Source organism: Marmota monax, unplaced genomic scaffold, assembly GCF_021218885.2.
Source record: "Marmota monax isolate L192 unplaced genomic scaffold, Marmota_monax_Labrador192_F-V1.1 WCK01_AAM20220418_F8-fsc00054, whole genome shotgun sequence".
Classification (NCBI taxonomy): domain Eukaryota; kingdom Metazoa; phylum Chordata; class Mammalia; order Rodentia; family Sciuridae; genus Marmota; species Marmota monax.
Window position 1 is genome coordinate 2,904,681 of NW_026692145.1, and position 18,260 is coordinate 2,922,940.

General features: G+C 39.0%; 1 protein-coding gene across 1 annotated transcript in view; it reads left to right on the forward strand.

Moving 5' to 3' along the window:
- Positions 1 to 18,260, forward strand: part of Frmd7 (FERM domain containing 7) — a 90,566-nt gene that overhangs the window by 68,326 nt on the left and 3,980 nt on the right. The window contains exons 5-9 of the mRNA XM_046468922.2: positions 1,975 to 2,072; positions 9,932 to 10,046; positions 10,236 to 10,383; positions 15,426 to 15,521; positions 17,019 to 17,182. Coding sequence (XP_046324878.1) covers positions 1,975 to 2,072; positions 9,932 to 10,046; positions 10,236 to 10,383; positions 15,426 to 15,521; positions 17,019 to 17,182 — 621 coding nt within the window. The remainder of the gene's footprint in view (positions 1 to 1,974; positions 2,073 to 9,931; positions 10,047 to 10,235; positions 10,384 to 15,425; positions 15,522 to 17,018; positions 17,183 to 18,260) is intronic.

Here is an 18,260-nt window from a genome sequence, read left to right on the forward strand (position 1 = left end):
ATACAAGGAAACTTTTCTGAGAGGTCCTGCACAAGTCACTTTTCATAAGCCTCTCTCTTCCTATTTTTCTCTCCAAATTCTCTCCACATTTGTGAGTTGTAGGCCAGTTTCCCAGATAACCTATTATCTTGGTATTTATGTTAGTTCGCATTCATAAACCCATTTCAGTTAAGTTTTAAATTATGACCAATTTTGATGGAGATAAACACATTCTCTCCCCATCCCTCAAAAAAAAAAAAAAAAAAAAAAAACAACCCGAGAAAATCAATGTGATGATGAATGATTCATCAGCTGTTCAGAGGAAAGATTTGGTATTTGTAGCAGGCAGCTGCCTTCTTAACAGCAAGGAACGTGTCAAATGACAAGAAGTTTCTTTCTTGTTAGGAACACAAAGAAATTCACTTTCCTTTTAGCAACTGAACTGATTTTTTTCTCATTTCCATCTCTATTTGAAAACAGGCAATGGCAAAGGTTAAGTTCCCTTTCGCTTTTCCCCATTGGTCCATTTAAGAATACTTAACTGGCTGAATTCATAAGGATACTTGTTTGAGGCTAATATGTGGATTTCTGTGAGTGGTGTGCAAATATAATTTTTCTAATTGAGTCATTTCTAATGCATTAGGGAGCTCACAATTCTAAGGATTATAATGATTAATGCTTTTGTAAACTGAATAATCATCTGCTAAATTTTTCAATCTGTATTTTCGTCTATCACCTGCAATTAATTTTGATCCACCACATGGCCTTCAAGGCTTAATTAGTTACCAAAAAGGTCAACTGAACTTCATTCAGAAAATCGCATTTTAGTCAGGAGTGGTGGTGCACAGCCATAAGCCAGCTACTCCAAGATGATGAGGCAAGAGGATCATAAGCTAAGGGCTACACTGGGCACTTAGCAAGACCCTATTTCAAAGTAAAATAAAAAGGCTGAGGATGTAGCTGACTTGCAGAGTGCTTGTCCAGCATATACAAGGCTCTGGGTTCAATTCCCAGTGCCAAAAATTATTGTATTTTATATAGGGAAGCACCCACTGTAGATATTCAATAAATGTTTTAATGTATAAAATAAAATCAATATTTTATCTTGGACCATGGAAGAAAGCAGTGGTGGAGTCTTTATTATACACATTTTTCCCAAAAGTTGATTCTCCTTTGATAAGACCTTAAATGTGTGGGACAAATGCTATCTGTTTGGTAGAGCCCCAAATACCAACCTTCATTTTAAGGGTCCCTGGTGAGATGCTGGTGGGGAAAAAGGCTTAATTCCATTCAGCAATTGTTCCTTATGATACCTCTTCTGCGTAAAGTGTTGGGCTGGGCTCCAATGATAGAGATAGCAATTCAGGCAAAGGGAATAACGTGGGCAGAAGCCTGGCCCCAAGTCCTTGATTTCTGAAATCATAATCTTTGGGTGATATGACCTTGTTAAATCATGTCACCCCTCTCTGTATAAGTGTAAACCAGGCTGATCATTCCTGGTCCACCAACCTTCTTGTTATTGAAGAGAGTACTTGGTAACACTATTTTGTTTGTGGTGCTGTGAATGGAACCCAGGGCCTCATGCATGCTAGGAAAGCACTCAACCACTGAGCTACACTCTAGCCTTTGACTGCACTTTCTCAACAGTTCAGTACTGGCCTCAAAAGTGCCTTCATTCTTGCTGGCTCTTCTTTTCTCTCTTGTTTGGAATGTGGCTTTGCTACGTGGCAGAAACTACCAGAGAATGATTGGCCACTTCCCTCAAGTTGGCGGGAGGATTTGGCCAGGGTGATTCCTAATGGCTGCAAAAACTGCCAAAATGCTGGATCAGCACTTTGTGGTCTGGGGCTGGTTTGGGGCTGAAGCAAATCTTACGAATTACTCACCACTGGGGGTGCCATTCGTCTCTTGAATTATCTTGGGTCTGGCAGAAGTGAAATGCTCTTTCTTATTCCTGTTTCTCTCTCTAAGAGATTTTTCCCAACTTCTTTGCAGGTATCTTTTTACTCTTCAAATAAAGAAGGATTTGGCTCTAGGAAGGCTTCCCTGCAGTGACAACTGTACAGCGTTGATGGTATCTCACATCTTACAATGTAAGTAACTAATGTCTGCTTTGGGGCCTCTCAGCCAGATGGAGACCCAAGCAAAAGAGCTGAACATCCCAGTGTGAATATCACTGTGTTAGGGCTTAAAAGGACAGACAGCCTGGATAAGATCTAGAGAAACAGCATGGTGCAGCAGAAAGAGGCTGCTTCATTGCAGCCATTGAGATTTGTATCAAATTCTGTTCTGTCTCTACTACTTCCTAACTGTGGAGGGCAAGTCCCTTTCCTTCTCTGAGCCCGAGTGTCCTTGCCTTTAAAATAGAAATAAGAATACCCTCTCACAGGGTGGTTCTGTAGATTAAAAGTAAATGCTGATTTTCTTTTACCTCAGTCCAACCTGCCCCTCCCACTGCCCCTGGGCTTGCTGTCCAGGAACTGGTCTGGACAAATCTGGGCATGGACTTTGCCAGGCAGGCACTGACTGCCTCTGTTTGCCCCCAGGATACATCTCTGGTATGTGCTCTCTGTAGCACACTGTCACGTTCAATATGATTTCTGTGTTGCTCTTTATCATGGTTTCAGAGAACAAAGCACAGAGTACAGCAGGTGGAGAGAGGCTAAAAGGGAAAAAGGCCCCAGGCATCTATTAGTGTTCCCCATATCCTAGCAGCCGTAGTTGGACTAGACTAAATAACAAAGGTAGGCGGAGGAGGCAGAACAGTGGGGGCCTGCCTGGGAGGGTTGACACTGGACAGGCCAGGCTGCTCCTGTAGCCCTAAGGGTAGGGTCTAGGCAGCTGAAGATAACATCTCTTCTTCTAAGGCCAGCTGGACTTTCTCTCTATTTTAGAGGCCTCCCAAGAATATACTGTTCCTTAGTAATCCTGCAGGACCATAACTTCAGTTTCTTGTTTCATAAGTTCATTTTTGACCTCTGCCCCCTTACCTTTCTGCCAGTCCATAAATGGTTGATTTCACTAGGAACTCCAGAACGAAGTGCTTGCATGCGGATGGTGTCTGAATCCATGTTTATCAAGGGACTCCTGGCTGGGACAAATAAAAAGAACTGAAGTATCTCAGCAAGGCAGAGGGCAGTAAGAGCAATAGTAATCAGGGAAGGCTGAAGGAGGAGGTGGCTTTTGTGCTGGACCTGAAAGAGAAACTGGGGAATTGGATAGATGATAGGCAGAGAAAACAGCATGAAAGAAATGGTGGTGGGGCAAGAAGCAGCATATATGGAGGATGCAGAATGTCCCAGTAGAGCTCAAGCATGGTGTCTATTTAGGAGAAGTAGTGGAAAGTGAAGCATCATTTTGAAGATCCTGAATGCCAAGGTCATTAACCATGTGTCCAATATTTTGTTTGGCACTGGGATGTGGGGCCTGGGTAGAGCAGATGGAGGAAACATTGTTGGAAAACATCTTTCTCCATTGGCTGCCTCTTAAAGTAGCAACCAGGGGGTTGGGGTTTCTGGGTGGCCTTTTTTCGGGGAGCCCAATTTCATTCTTAACAATTCTGCCTTATGTGTTTGAGCATTCCCTAGTGGCCAATTTCAGGCATAGCATAGAGCCCTTCAGCTTTCCCAGGAGTTATTTTGTTTATCAATAGAAGCTCTTTCCATAGGGGAGCTGTGGAGGAGGGAACTAAACTTCCAGTGAGTTAGTTTTTCATAATTGATCCTGGTCAGGCTCACTGGACACTAAGATAGTATGCCAGTCACAACCAGATTGCTCATTTATCTGTTCATTTATTCACTCATCCAATATTCGTTGAACACCTGCTGTATTCTAGGCATTCAAGAACCCCGCATCCTGACGTTCTTACCTGCTTAAGTCTGTCTTGGAACTCATCTTCTCTAACAGGACATTTCCTCTCAAACACAATTTATACATTTCAAATGAAGCTTCCCCCTTATGGACTCCCTTAGTAACCCTTCTTTGCCATTTATTCAACAAAAATTCATTTTTGCTTATCAAATACATGCCATGTGCCAGATACTATTATAGGTAATTGAGGCCACAGCAAGGAATTAAAACAAAAATCCTCACCCTCATGGAGTTCACATGTTGACAGCGTTAGAAGGTGATAAGGGCAATGGAGAAAAATAAAGCATGGAAGAGAGATAAGGGATTCTGAGAGTGGGTACAATATTTAAATAAGGTGGCAAGTGGAGGAAAATGTACTGTGAAGGGAACAGTTGAACAAAGACTTGAAGGAGGTGAGAGACCAAGCCATGCAGCAAAATGTGGTGGAAGAAAGTTCTAAGCAGAGAGAACATTCAGTGCAAAAGGCCTGAGGTGGTAACATACTACGTGTCTTGGGGAAACATCAAAAGCTATTGTGACTAGCTGGAGCTGAATGAGACATGGAGAGAGTAATCCTGAAGGGCCTTAGAGACCCTGTCTCTAAATAAAATATAAAAAGTGCTGGGGATTTGGCTCAGTAGTTGAGTGTCCCTGAGTTCAATACCTGGTTTTAAAAAAATTGAAAACCAAGTCCTAGGCACTCACCTGTAATTCCAGCAACTCAGGATCCTGAGGCAGAAACATCAAAAGTTCTGGGCCAGCCTTAGCAACTTACAAGACCCTGTTTCAAGAAAAGAAATAAAACATATTAAAGACATACAGCTTGACTCTAAAATGAGATGGGAAAGCATTGAAGCAGTTTAAGCAGAGGAGTAAAATAATCTGAATTAGATTTTAACAGGATCATGTTAGCTGCTGTGGTGAAAAGAGATCTGAGGAGGGAATGGTGGGAGTGGGGAGACCAGATAAGGGGAAATTACAGGAGAGATAATGATAGTTTGGACCAGCATGGTGATACTGAAAGTGCTCATGACATTTGTCACCTTCTGTTATTGGTGATATTTACTTATTTGTATGTAATAGTTCTCTTCCTAACTTGTCATAGTTCTGCATGAAGAGAAAAACAAGCCCAGTCTTAGATGTTCTTATGTTTTCAGCGTGGGGTCTTGTGTTTAATAATTCCAAAGTCTAGGGTTGGGGATGTGGCTTAGTGGTAGACAACTTGCCCAGGATGCGTGAGGCCCTGGGTTCAATCCCAGCACTGCACAAACAAAAAGCAAAAACAAACGAATATACTAAAGGACTTTAATATCTACTTAGTTACTTAAGAAGGAAGAAAAATAAGTCAAAAGTTTGATGTGTGGTGTATTTTTTAAAATGGCTCTATTGATGTAGAATTTACATACAATAAATTCACCTATTTAAAAATGCACAACTCAACTCTGTAAATTTACAGAGTTGTGTAACCATTACCACAATCCAGTTTTAGAACATTTCTATAACATCAAAAGAGATCTCTCAGGCCCATTTGTGATCACACTCTGTTCCCATGCTTAGCTCCAGGCAACCACAGTTTATTTTCTGTTTCTCCATATTTGCCTTTTTTGGACATTTCATGTAAATTGAATGATAAAATATGTGGTATTTTGTATCTTTTTCCACTCATCATATTTTTTAAATTCATAAATGTTTCAGTTTGTTCCTTTCTGTTGCTGAATAGTATTCCATTTTATGTATGTACCATATTTTATCCATCTAATCACCTGGTCATGGACATTTGGATTATTTCCAGCTATAATAAATAATGTTATAAACATTGGCTCACCAGTCTTTATATGAGTATCTGTTTTCATTTCTCTTGGGCAGATTCCTGAGTGTTAATTGCTTGGTGTTGTGAAATACTTATGTTGAATATTTTAAGAAACAGCCAAATTGTTTTCCAAATTGTTACATTAACACCAGAAATGTATGAGATTTTCAATTTTTCTATACCTTCATTAATATGTGATTATGAAGACATATCTTATTGCAATTATAATTATCAGCATTTTCCTAATGACTAAAGATTTGACACCTTTTTGTGTGCTTATCGCTGTTTGTTTTTGTAAAATGCTTATTTAAAACTTTTGCCTATGTTAAAAGAGTTATCTTACTATAGACCTTTTTTTTGGGGGGGGGAGGTGCAGGGTACCAGAGATTGAACCCAGGGGTGCTTAACCACTGAGCTACATTCCCCAGCCTTTATTTTTAATTTTAGTTTTATTTTGAGACAGGGTCTCACTAAGTTGCTGAGGTTGGCTTTGAACTTGCAATCCTCCTGCCTCAGCCTCCCAAGCTGCTGGGATTATAGGTGTGCACCACCAGGCCTGCCTCATTTGAGAATTTAAGACATTAAATTTGTCTTTTGACCTTATTTCTTGACTCTCAATTATGGTTCATCAATCTCAACATCTGTCCTTTTATCATTATTTACACTTACTTTATTGTTGTAACTTTGTTATAGGTTTTGAAATAAGCAACTGTACATACTCCAACTTTATTTTTTCTGCAAAATTGTTTTGATTAATTTGCATCTCTTCATTTCCATTTAAATTTTAAGCTTATTGATTTTTACAAAAAAAAAAAAAGTCTGTGGGATTTTGATGGGGATTGCCCTATGTTTATAGCTCAATTTTGGAAAAAGTTGCCATCTTAACAATAGCAAGTCTTCTAGTCCATGAACATGAAATATCTTTCCACTTGTGTAAATCATTTTTCAAAATTCATCAATGTTTGTAGTCTCCAGTGTACAAGTCCTACACTTCTTTTGTTTGATTTATTCCTCAGTATTTTATTCTTTTCTTGATGTTACTGTAAATGCAACTATTTTCTTAATTTTTTTTCAGATTGTTCATTGCTATTATATACAAATATATTTACCTTTTGTATATCAGGATTTTCTTGCTGAACTAATTTATTAGTTTTAGTAGTTTTGTGGGTTCTTTATGATTTTTGACATACAAGATCATGTTTACTCCAAGTAAAGACAATTTTATCTCTTCCATTTTCGAGCACATCCTTTATATATCTTCTTCTTGCCCAACTGTAATTTCTAGAACCACCAGTATCATGTTGGGTGAGATAGCAAGAACAGATATCTTTGTCTGGTTCCTGGTCTTAAGGGAAAGCATTTAGTTTCTAACCATGTGGTATGATTATAATAGTAGTTATAAGGTTTTTTCCCATATTTTTACTGGTGCATTATAATTATACATAATGGGAGGATTCATTATTACATACTCATATGTGCACACAAAATAACAATATAATTTGGTCAGTAACATTCCCCAGTATTTCCTTTTTTCCCTCCCCTCCTTAGCCGTAGGTTTTTTCTTTGCTTATTTGTTTTTTTCAGGGCTGGGGATTGAACTCAGGGCCTCATACATGCTAAAGAAGTGCTCTGTCACTGAGCCAAGTGTTTTTACCATAAATGGGTGTTGGATTTACTCATTGCCTTTTCTGCATCTATTCAGATGATAATGTATAATGAGTTGGGGTGTTTTTTTGGTGTGTGTGTGTGTGTATGTGTGCATTTGTGTCCTTTATTATATTAATAGGTGTATTACATTAATTGATTTTCATATGTTGAACTTACCTTGAAATCCTGAAATAAATCTTATTTGGTCATAGCATACAATCTTTTTTTTTAAGATGTTGGTGGACCTTTATTTTATTCATTTCTTTATTTGTGGTGCTGAGAATCAAACCCAGTGCCTCACACGTGCTCCACCACTGAGCCATAATTCCAGCCCCTGCAATGTTTTTTATATAATGCCGAATTCAATTTGCTAGTATTTTATTGAGGATTTTTGCCTCTGTATTCACAAGAGATATTGACCTATACTTTTCTCTTCTTGTTGATGTTTTTATCTGGCTTGGGTATTGGGGTAATACTGGGCCCCTAGAATGAATTGGTAAGTATGCCCTTCTCTATTTTCTGGAAAAAAAATTGTGAAGAATTTATATTTACTTCTATTTTGAACATTTGATTAAATTAATTAGTGAGGCTATCTAAGCCTGATTGATTATTAGTGAGATTTGTACATTTATCAGTATTGGTAAAATAAATGAACAAATAAATAAATTAACAAGTCATTGTATTGGCCTTTAGAAATGTTTGATATATGGAGATTTTCATCATATTGTGATTTTGAAATATACATGTGTACCTTAATTGTCTAAAGATGACCAAACTATCTGTCCAAAATACAAATAGAACACAAAGAAAGAAAAGAGAATATAAACAAACAAAAATCCTTCTAGCTCTCAAACTAGGTACCCTATTGTTCACATATTTTGCTTACCACAGGATTTCATGGAGAATCTATTTACGCTTTTTAATTATTTATTTGTTTGTTTGTTTGTTTATTTATTTATGGTACTGGGGGTTTAACCCAGGGGGTACTTCACCACTAAGCTACATCCCCAGTACTTTTTATTTTTAATTTTGAGACAGGGCCTCACTAAGTTACTGAGGCTGGCTTTGCACTTGCAATCTTCCTGCCTCAACCTCCCAAGCCACTGGGATTACAGGCATGCACCACCGTGCCCAGCAAGAGTGTATTCACTCTTATAGAACATACACTTCTAATAGGTGTGGAGATCTGATTTTCCATTTTATGTTAGATGAGAATTCGATGACCAGGAAGTAATTCATATAAACCTGATATGAAAAAAGCAAAAACAACAATGATGACAACAATTTAATAAAACAACTATAAAGAAGACAAAAGAATCCAAATGTCAAAGCAGCCTGAGGCCTTTTAAATTAGGGGCAGATAATCCCTAAATACCTCAATTGCCTGCATAGGCATAATGCTATAAAAAGTATTTATAATAATAAGCTGAAGACATCTAGAAAAGAGTAAATTATGATCATGCATACACTGCTAGGTATTTGAAAGCCCAGAATAATTTCCAGAATGATTCATCTCCTGGGGATTCCAGATAGCTGGGGATTTACTAGATTTCCAATGTATAGAGTGATAAATTGGCTGAGACTGGCTTGCATTATAGTTAGCATGTTTATTCCCCTTTCTTGATAATATATGATCAGGGTGGAGTGAAGTTGGGGGGATGAATTAGTCTACTAGGGCTGTCAAGGAAAAATACCAGATACTGGGTGGTTTAAAGGAAAGAAAATAGTTTTCTTATGATTCTGGAAGTTCAAGATCAAGGTGTTGGCTTGTTTGGTTTCTTCTGAAACCTCTCTCCTTGGCTTACAGATGGCTGTCTTCTTGCTATGTCTTCACGTGGTCCTTTTTCTGTGTTCACATCCCTTGCATCTCTCTGTATGTCCAAATTTCCTCCCTTTATAGGAACACCAGTCAGATTGAATTACAGAGCTCCCAATGTCCTTGATTTTAACTTAATCACCTCTTTAAAGGACTTGTCTCCAAATTGAACCATGTTTGGTGGTACTGGATGTTAGGATTTCCACATTGGAGAGAGAAAATTCAACCTCTAACAGGGGCCAGTTGGAAGTAGGAGATATAAGAAGAATGTGGGAAAAGAAAATCCCAACAAAACATGCAGCTGTAATCTTGGTAATAGGTCTGTTGCTTACTATACTGCAACACCATATACCAGCTGCTCATATTAGAATATCTAGTGTCTCTACCATAAATTCAGTCAAAGAATAGATATTTATCTCTGTGTTCTTATTTTTAATTTTTTTTTAGTTGTAGATGGACACAATGTCTGTAACTTACTATACTGAAACATGAATACCAACTGCTCATAATTTGAAAAATAGCCAGTCGGTCCTCCCCTACAGAAATACACATATATGTATAGCATGAAGTCAGAGGCATGGAGCTACAACTAACTGCAAAGAAAAAACTATTTGGGGGAGATCATTAGGCTGAGTTTGCTCTTTGGAACTTCTAGAGCAAGTATATTAGGGCATCTAAAAAATGTAGGCTGTGATACTGTCCAGGACTTCCAGAGACACCTTGAGGGGTCCAAAATGTGCTGTGCTTCTGTTCATTTCTGTTTGCAATGGCTGAGTTGCTTAGTTCCTCGATGGTAACGTGAAAAAATGTCACTTTCTTTTGTCATGCAGCAGAACTGGGAGACTTTCATGAAGAAACAGTCAAGAAACATCTGGCACAAAGCCGGTACTTACCAAACCAAGACTGTTTAGAGAGCAAGATCATGCACTTTCATCAGAAGCACATGTAAGTACTTTAACTGGCACCTGCTTCCCCAATGGAGGACACTAAAGCTGGGAACAGATTCTTGAAAGCAAGCCCTTAAGCCTGAGAAGCTTCAGGCTCAAGAAAACACTGACCTCCTGATGGAGCTCTCAGAGTGGAGGTGTCATGCGTGCTGGATTTATTAGGCTCATAAATTCTTTCCCCTTGCAGTGGCAAAAATCCAGCTGAATCTGATATTCTACTACTGGACATAGCAAGGAAACTGGACATGTATGGCATCAGGCCCCACCCTGCCAGTGATGGTGAAGGAATGCAGATTCACCTGGCTGTTGCACACATGGGAGTCCTGGTGTTACGGGTAACAACTCTTTCCTTCCAAGTCCTTCAGCTTGCCAGGTTATCTCCACTCAAACTTGGGTGTCTGTTCCCTGGGTGATCACAATACTCAGTTTTACCAACTGCTAGAAAGGGAAATAATGCTTGGAAAGGTCTGGGGTAAGCCATCTCCCCTCAATGCACTTTGCTTCAAGGTGAAATCTATAAATAACTATCTACATTCTAAGGGGTTCACACATTTGTTGAGGCCAGCATGGTAGGGAAGTAAAGTCAAGAAGCTCTTTGGAACTTCTAGAGCAAGTATATTAGGGCATCTAAAAAATGTAGGCTGTGACACTGTCCAGGACCTCCAGAGACACCTTGAGGGGTCCAAAATGTGCAATGCTTCTGTTCATTTCTGTTTGCAATGGAGGTGCCCAGTGCTAGCTGGTAGGGCATTAGTGCTCAGCTTTACCACTGACTGTTGCTATTTACTGGCTCATTCTTTTCCCAGGACTTTGTTGTGAATAAATCACTTGTAAGAGAGAAGCGAGATGACCTAAGGCCCACTGACCCCCAAGACCAAATTAGAACTCTGGAGTTACCAAACAGGTCATGTAAGGATTCAGCTAAGAGAATCTTGGCCTTCTCATTTATTTGGTTATAAACTTTTCAGCATGAGAGTCAGTCACACTGATGAGCAAAAGACTCAATGGAGTAAAATAAGCAAATCCCAAAAAGCCAAAGACAAAATGTTCTCTATGATATGCAGATGCTATCACACAATAAGGTGGGGATACAAGTTCATTGGGTTAGACAAAGGGGAATGAAGGGAAAGGAGGAGCATGGGAATAGGAAAGACAATGGAATACATTGGACATAAATTTCCTATGTTCGATTATGAGTTCGCCACCAGTGTAACTCCACTTCATGTCCAACTGCAAGAATGGAAAATTACACTCCATATATGTATAATATGTCAAAATACATTCTATTGTCATATATACCTAAAAAGAACAAATTTTAAAAGCCTCAATGGATCACAGGTATATGTGTTTATCCAGGAGGGCCTTGTTACCCTTCCCACTCTAACCCCTGGTCCTTGCCATTTCTTACTGCACTGGAAAAGATGGGAATGGTAGCAAGGTAGAGCTACCATGTTGCTTGTGATTTCTTTCAATGTGAATATTTCTGTAGGCAGTTGGGAACAATACAGCTGATGTTACTTAGAATATGTTGTGTCTCTACCCTAAATTCAGTCAAAGAATAGACATTTATCTCTGTGTTCTTGTTTTTAAAGTGTTTTTTTTAGTTGTAGATGCACACAATATCTTTATTTTATTTATTTATTCATATGTGGTGCTGAGAATCGAAACCAATGCCTCACACATTCTCAGCAAGTGCTCTACCATTGAGACACAACTCCAGCCCTCTGTGTTCTTTATCATATTCTTTCTTTTTTTAAAAGGGTTTTTAATTGGTTTTTTAAATATATGACAACAGAGTACATTACAATTCTTATTACACATATAGAACACAATTTTTCATATCTCTGATTGTATATAAAGTATGTTGACAGCAATTTGTGTCTTCATACATGTACTTTGGATAATGATGTCCATCACATTCCACCATCGTTGCTAACCCCCTACCCCCTCCCTTTCCCTTCCACCCCTCTGTCCTATCTAGAGTTCGTCTATTCCTCCCATGCTCCGTCTCCCTACCCCACTATGAGTCAGCCTCCTTATATCAGAGAAAACATTCGGCATTTGGTTTTTTGGGATTGGCTAACTTCACTTAGCATTATCTTCTCCAACTCCATCCATTTACCTGCAAATGCCATGATTTTATTCTCTTTTATTGCTGAGTAATATTCCATTGTGTATATATGCCACATTTTTTTTATCCATTCATCTACTGAAGAGCATCGACTACATCCTATAAAATTAAACTGTTTTAAAGTGTGCAAGTCAGTAGTTTTTAGTTATTTAGGGAGTTAGGAAGCCATTTATTCATTCATCCTTTATTTCAGTATATTCTTTGTGCATTCTGTACCAGGCACTAGGGCTACAGAGGTAGATAAGAATGATCCTGAATTCATAGCACTTGGTTTCTAATGAGGAGAAGACAGATAGTTAAATAAGTAATTACAAACAAGGGCCAGGAGTATGAGCTAGAAGTGTAGGGCACTAAGATAACAGGTGAGAGGGCCTTAACATTTAAGCCAAGACCTGAGGAAGCTATCCAGGCCACAGGGCCAGAGTTGGGAGTTAAGGAAGGTTGTTTCAAAGAAAGAGCGAGCAGACAAAAGGCAGTCAAGAAACTAACATTGAATGTGAGAAAGACTTGGTCCCAATAGTGCTATCAGACTTTTAAATAATCAACAAACTAATATATGTGGTGCTTATAGGGAATGGTTAGGTGGGAACAAGAGTAGGGGTGATGGTGGTGAGAGTGAAACTTTTCAATGCTACATATCTTTTTTTTCCGTGTGTGTGTGTGTGTGTGTGTGTATGTGTGTGTGTGTGTGTTTTGCAGGGAGTCCTAGGGATTGAACTCAGGGGCACTCCACCATCCCCAGATTTTTTAATTTTTTTGACACAGGGTCTTGCTTAAGTTTCTGAGACTGGCGTCAAACTTGCCTTCAATACTATTTATCTTTTGTGTGTGCTTTTGGTTTTCAACCATGTGAATGGATTACTTCTTGAACAAACAAATAAATGAACAAACAAGGTAAGCTGTTTAGGCAGACCAGGAGATCCAAGAGAGTACAGGGGAGTTAGAAAGGGAAATAGGCTGCAGGAATAAGAATATTCTAGAGAAGGCATTCACAATTGAAAAGAAATAGAAAAATTGTGCTCTATATGTGTAATATGAATTGTAATGCATTCTACTGTCATATATAACAAATTAGAATAAAAAATAAATAAAAATAGTAATAAAAACGAAACGAGGGCCAGGGCTGTAGCTGAGTGGTAGAGCACCTGCCTCTCATATGTGAAGCCATGGGTTCGATCCTCAGCACCACATAAAAATAAATAAAGGTATCATGTCCACCTACAATTTAAAAAATATTTTAAAAAATGACCTAAGCCTCTATTAACTGATGAATGGATAAAGAAAGTGTACAAAAATATAGAAGATGGGATACTATTTAGTCATAATAAGAATGAAATCCTGTCATTTACAACAATATGGATGGAACTGGAGGCTCTTATGTTAAGTGAAGTAAGCCAGGGACAGAAATGAAAGTACTAAAAAAGTTGATGTTGTAGTTGAGAGTAATGGTTCCCAAAGACTGGAAAAATAGAGGGAGGGAAGGATGAGGAGAAGTTGATCAATGTGCACTAAGTTACAATTAGATAGGAGGAAAAAGCTCTGGTGTGCTATTCACAGTAGGATGACTATGGATAACATTTATGTCTTACATATTTCAACAAAGCTAGAAAAAGTATTCTGAATGTTTTTTTAACATTTATTTTTTAAGTTTTAAGTGGACACAATATCTTCATTTTACTTTTATGTGGTGCTGAGGATCGAACCCAGGGCCTCACGCATGCTAGGCGAGCGCTCTAACTCTGAGCCGCAGCCCCAGCCCCTGAATTTTTTTTTGTTTTTTTTTTTGTTGTTGTTTTTTAGTTAGAGGTGGACACAATGTCTTTATTTTACATTTATGTGGTTCTGAGGATCGCAGTACCTCATGCATGCTAGGCAAGCAGTCTGCCTCTGAGCCACAGCCCAAGCCCCTGAATGTTTTCATCATAAAAATATTTGGTGAGGACTGTGGCTTTAGCTCAGTGGTAGAGCACTTGCCTAGCATGTGTGACACACTGGGTTCGATCCTCAGCACCACATAAAAATAAATAAATAAATAAATAAATGTATTGTGTTCATTTACAACTAAAAATATTTCAAAAAATATTTGATGAAATAGATATAATTAACCTGGCTGGAACATTGCACAATTATATATGTATTGAAACATCACATGGTACCCCATTAACATATATCAATTTTAAGTTTTTATAAACAGCTAAAACACTAATTTAAAAAGTGAATCTTTTCAGCTGGGTGCAGTGGCACACGCCTGTAATCCCAGTGGCTTGCGAGGCTGAGACACGAGAATCGTGAGTTCAAAGCCAGCCTCAGCAATCGTGAGGCACTAAGCAACTGAGTGAGACCCTGTCTCTAAACAAAATACAAAATAGGGCTGAGGATGTGGTTCAGTGGTCAAGTGCTCCTGGGTTCAATCCCTGGTACCAAAAAAAGTGAATCTTTTCTTCAAAGAAAACGAATATTCTCAAGAAGGTGCTATCAAAGCTGGTAAGAAGGCTTGTCTATGTGGAAGGTATGTTGAGTAAGGAGAATGAAGAGACTATAGGAGAAAGGTGTAGATTTGAATGAAAGAGTGTTTTTTTGTGAGGGGGAGCAGTGGGAAAGACAGCTGTATATTCAATAGAAAAGTAACAGGAAAACTCAGCCAAGATTTGATGATGCAGGCAGTGAGGAATTATTGAAGGTATTTGGGTAAATGGGGTGGTAGGAGAAATATGTCTTTTTTTTAGCAGCTGACTCTGGAAACATGGGAAAGAAGTGAGTTTCATGAACCTATTAAAATAATCCATTTCTACTGTGATCTCACTGTCTAAGCCAGAAGCCATCCCCAGAGCAGCCTTGTGGCCCACCTGAAACACCTGGCCATAGCTTCTACTTAGCTCAACAGGATCATTCTATGCAAGAGATGGATCAAAAATAGTTTCATTCACCAGGGTCTGTGGCACATGCTTGTAATCCCAGAGACTCAGGAAGATAAGGCAGAAAGATCACAAGTTCAAGGCCAGCCTCAGCAACTTAGCAAGATCCTGTGTCAAAATAAAAACAAATTTAAAAGGACTGGTGATGTAGCTCAGTGGTAAATCACCCCTGGGTTCAATCCCCAGTACCACACACACACATACACACACACACACACACACACACACACCACAGTCCTATTTATGAAGTGCATTTTCAATCATATTTGCCCTGTTTTACAAGCCAAATTTTGCGTACACAGCCTAAAGTCAGCTACATGTTTTATTACAGGGAAATACAAAGATCAATACTTTCAACTGGGCTAAAATCCGCAAGTTGAGTTTTAAGAGAAAACATTTTCTTATCAAACTTCACGCCAATATCTTGGTAAGTAGATTTCTAATAAATTCTTTTGCTTTTCTTTTCATTTGGAATTTCTTGGTTGCTTCTGCAAATGTTTTGAATATAAGTGGTGAAAAGCTGACCAGCCCTGAGGGGTGATATGCCCCCTCTCTTGCCTCTACATAACCAACCAGAGCTTTACTCACACTATTAGCAAAGACAAAACACTAAGAAATCTGATTTGTAGTTCAGAATGAGTAAAGTAAGGGAAATCTCTGTGGAAATAGTTTTTGAGGGGTTTGATGAGTCAAATGGGAATGAATGATTAGAATTAGGACTATGGACATAATCACTTGATGTTCTCCACTGCATTTTACAACATATATCTTTTTTAGAGGTTTATTTATTTTTATTAGAGCATTATACAATTACATAGTAATTGGTTCATGCTGAAAATTTCATATATTCATGGAATTCAAATTCAATTCCCCCTTTCCCTTCCCCTCCTGCTTTCCTCTGTAACTTTACCTATTTTCCTTGAGAAAGAAATTGTTGAGTATCTACTACATGCCAAAGCCAAGCAGGATATGAGAAGTGGGTATACACATAAGCAAAATAAGCAATCATTGGGCAAGTTTGCATCATACAAGATGAGACAAAGATGTGAGAAACGATATTGTTTTATAACCATAAAGGAAATTAAACATGTGTATCAAATAATTTTTGACCTACAGAAGGTCCAGTTTGGGCTTCATTCTCTGAATCTTGGCATTATATTAAAGTGTTCATTTGAGCAGTTAAGGAGACTGGATCCAGTGGGAAATTCATGGTCAGCCCTAGGGGCTGCAAGTAGGAACCTGGAAAGAAATGAGACAAGTGGGGAGGTCAGTGCAGTGGGTTGGTAGGGCTGTGGAAAATGTGGCTGTAATCATGCCATGTAACCTTGGGCTAAAGAGGGTATATAGTGAGTCAGGGGATGGGAAGATCTTGAACCTTGGAAGGCCAAGGTCCCCAAAGACAGATTGAAATATGTTAAAAGAGCAACACAGAACATCATAGAACAAGATAGCATCTAGAGGAAGAAGTGTTTCTTGCTGGTAAGTTAAAAAGCCTCATGGACATGTAATCATCCTATAAACCCTTCCATCTGTAAGGAAATCTCCTCCTCCCTCCCCTTTCCTGTTGGTCATTTATAACTTCTTGTCACCTTGAAAGGATGCCCTTTGATGTTCATTTTAACCTGATTTACAACTTCATAAAAATGTTCCTGGCAGAGAAGGGGTGGGGGTTAAACAGTGTCTAAGGCTAGTATGTAAAGCAAGACTGGCTTTTAGAGAAGGCTCTATTTGAGAGCAGTGGCCCTGTCTGTTCCTCTGAAGGTTGCCAATCATTTGGTCTCAGTAGGTGTGAAGCCTATGGGGAGCCGAGTGGGAAATCAGAAGCCCTATAGTCCCTGGGACCAAAAGCTTGGAAGGCATTGGGATCCCAAAGTCTTTAATATTCTGGAAGGATGTTTTGCTAGATGTAAATTGCTTTATATAGGCTTTGTGCAAGGACACCTTGGAGTTCACAATGGCCAGCCGAGATGCCTGCAAAGCTTTCTGGAAGACCTGTGTGGAGTATCATGCCTTCTTCAGGCTTTCTGAAGAGCCCAAATCAAAGCCCAAAACTCTACTTTGCAGCAAGGGTTCCAGTTTCCGCTATAGGTAATTAAATACCATGCAGTAGTATACTACTTCTTTTTAACAACATGGGAGGCAATAGGAGTTGTTCAAATTCTAGAAGGAATAAAGAATCTATTTCAGCCAGTCACAGTGGCACACGCCTGTAATCCCAGCGGCTTGGGAAAGTGAGGCAGGAGGATTGCAGGTTCAAAGCCAGCCTCAGCAACTAAGTGAGGCCCTAATCAACTCAGTGAGATCCTGCCTCTAAATAAAAAAATAAAAAGGGCTGTGGATGTGGCTCAGGGGTTAAGTGCTCTTGGATTCAATTCCTAGTACCCCCCCCCCAAAAAAAAGAATTTATTTCAGTCACTTGAAAAATTGTACTCTTTACTGCTCACTTTTGGCAAGATGCTCTAAGTCAATATTTCCCAACTGGGAGGCAGGGGGATGGGGGCTTACCTACCTAAGGGGTTGGATCAGAATCACAACAAAGATGAGGGGGCATAAGCAGTTTGAGAAAATATATTCAATGAACCTATTGTTTGTCTTATATGCGACTTATATGCAAGACTTGGAAAGGAAAGATCAACAACATCCTTCTGGTGATGTTAGGCAAAAGAGCAAGAAAGCACTGGAGGGGATAAGGGATTAAAAATGTTGAGCAATATTACACTAGCAGCTCCTCACTACAGGTCACACCTTGGAGGAATGGAAGTGAGGTCGAATTAAGATCTTGTTTTTACTTGAAAACACCAGCCTAGGAATGCACTGCAAGAAGCTTTCAAAGCTCTTAGCTAAGATAAAAAATTCTAATCGAATGCTTCCACATAAGGAATTCGTCAAACAGTGGAAGTCTGCCCCAGTAAGAATTGAGGTATTTTTAAGAACGTATTTTTGATGGAATCTTTCCAAAATGTATTCTACAAATCCCTGTCTTCTTGAACAGATGATACTGTGCATATTTTGCCCTTTCCTTAATGACCTGAGTTATTATAAACATCACTTATTATCCTCTGCAGGCAGCTGTAGTGCAGTGACGGGAGGCAAGGGTGGGGGAGGCAAGTCAGGCCTTGCACTTCAGTGATAAATGGCCCAGACTTTCTGGGTTTTATTATTTTTG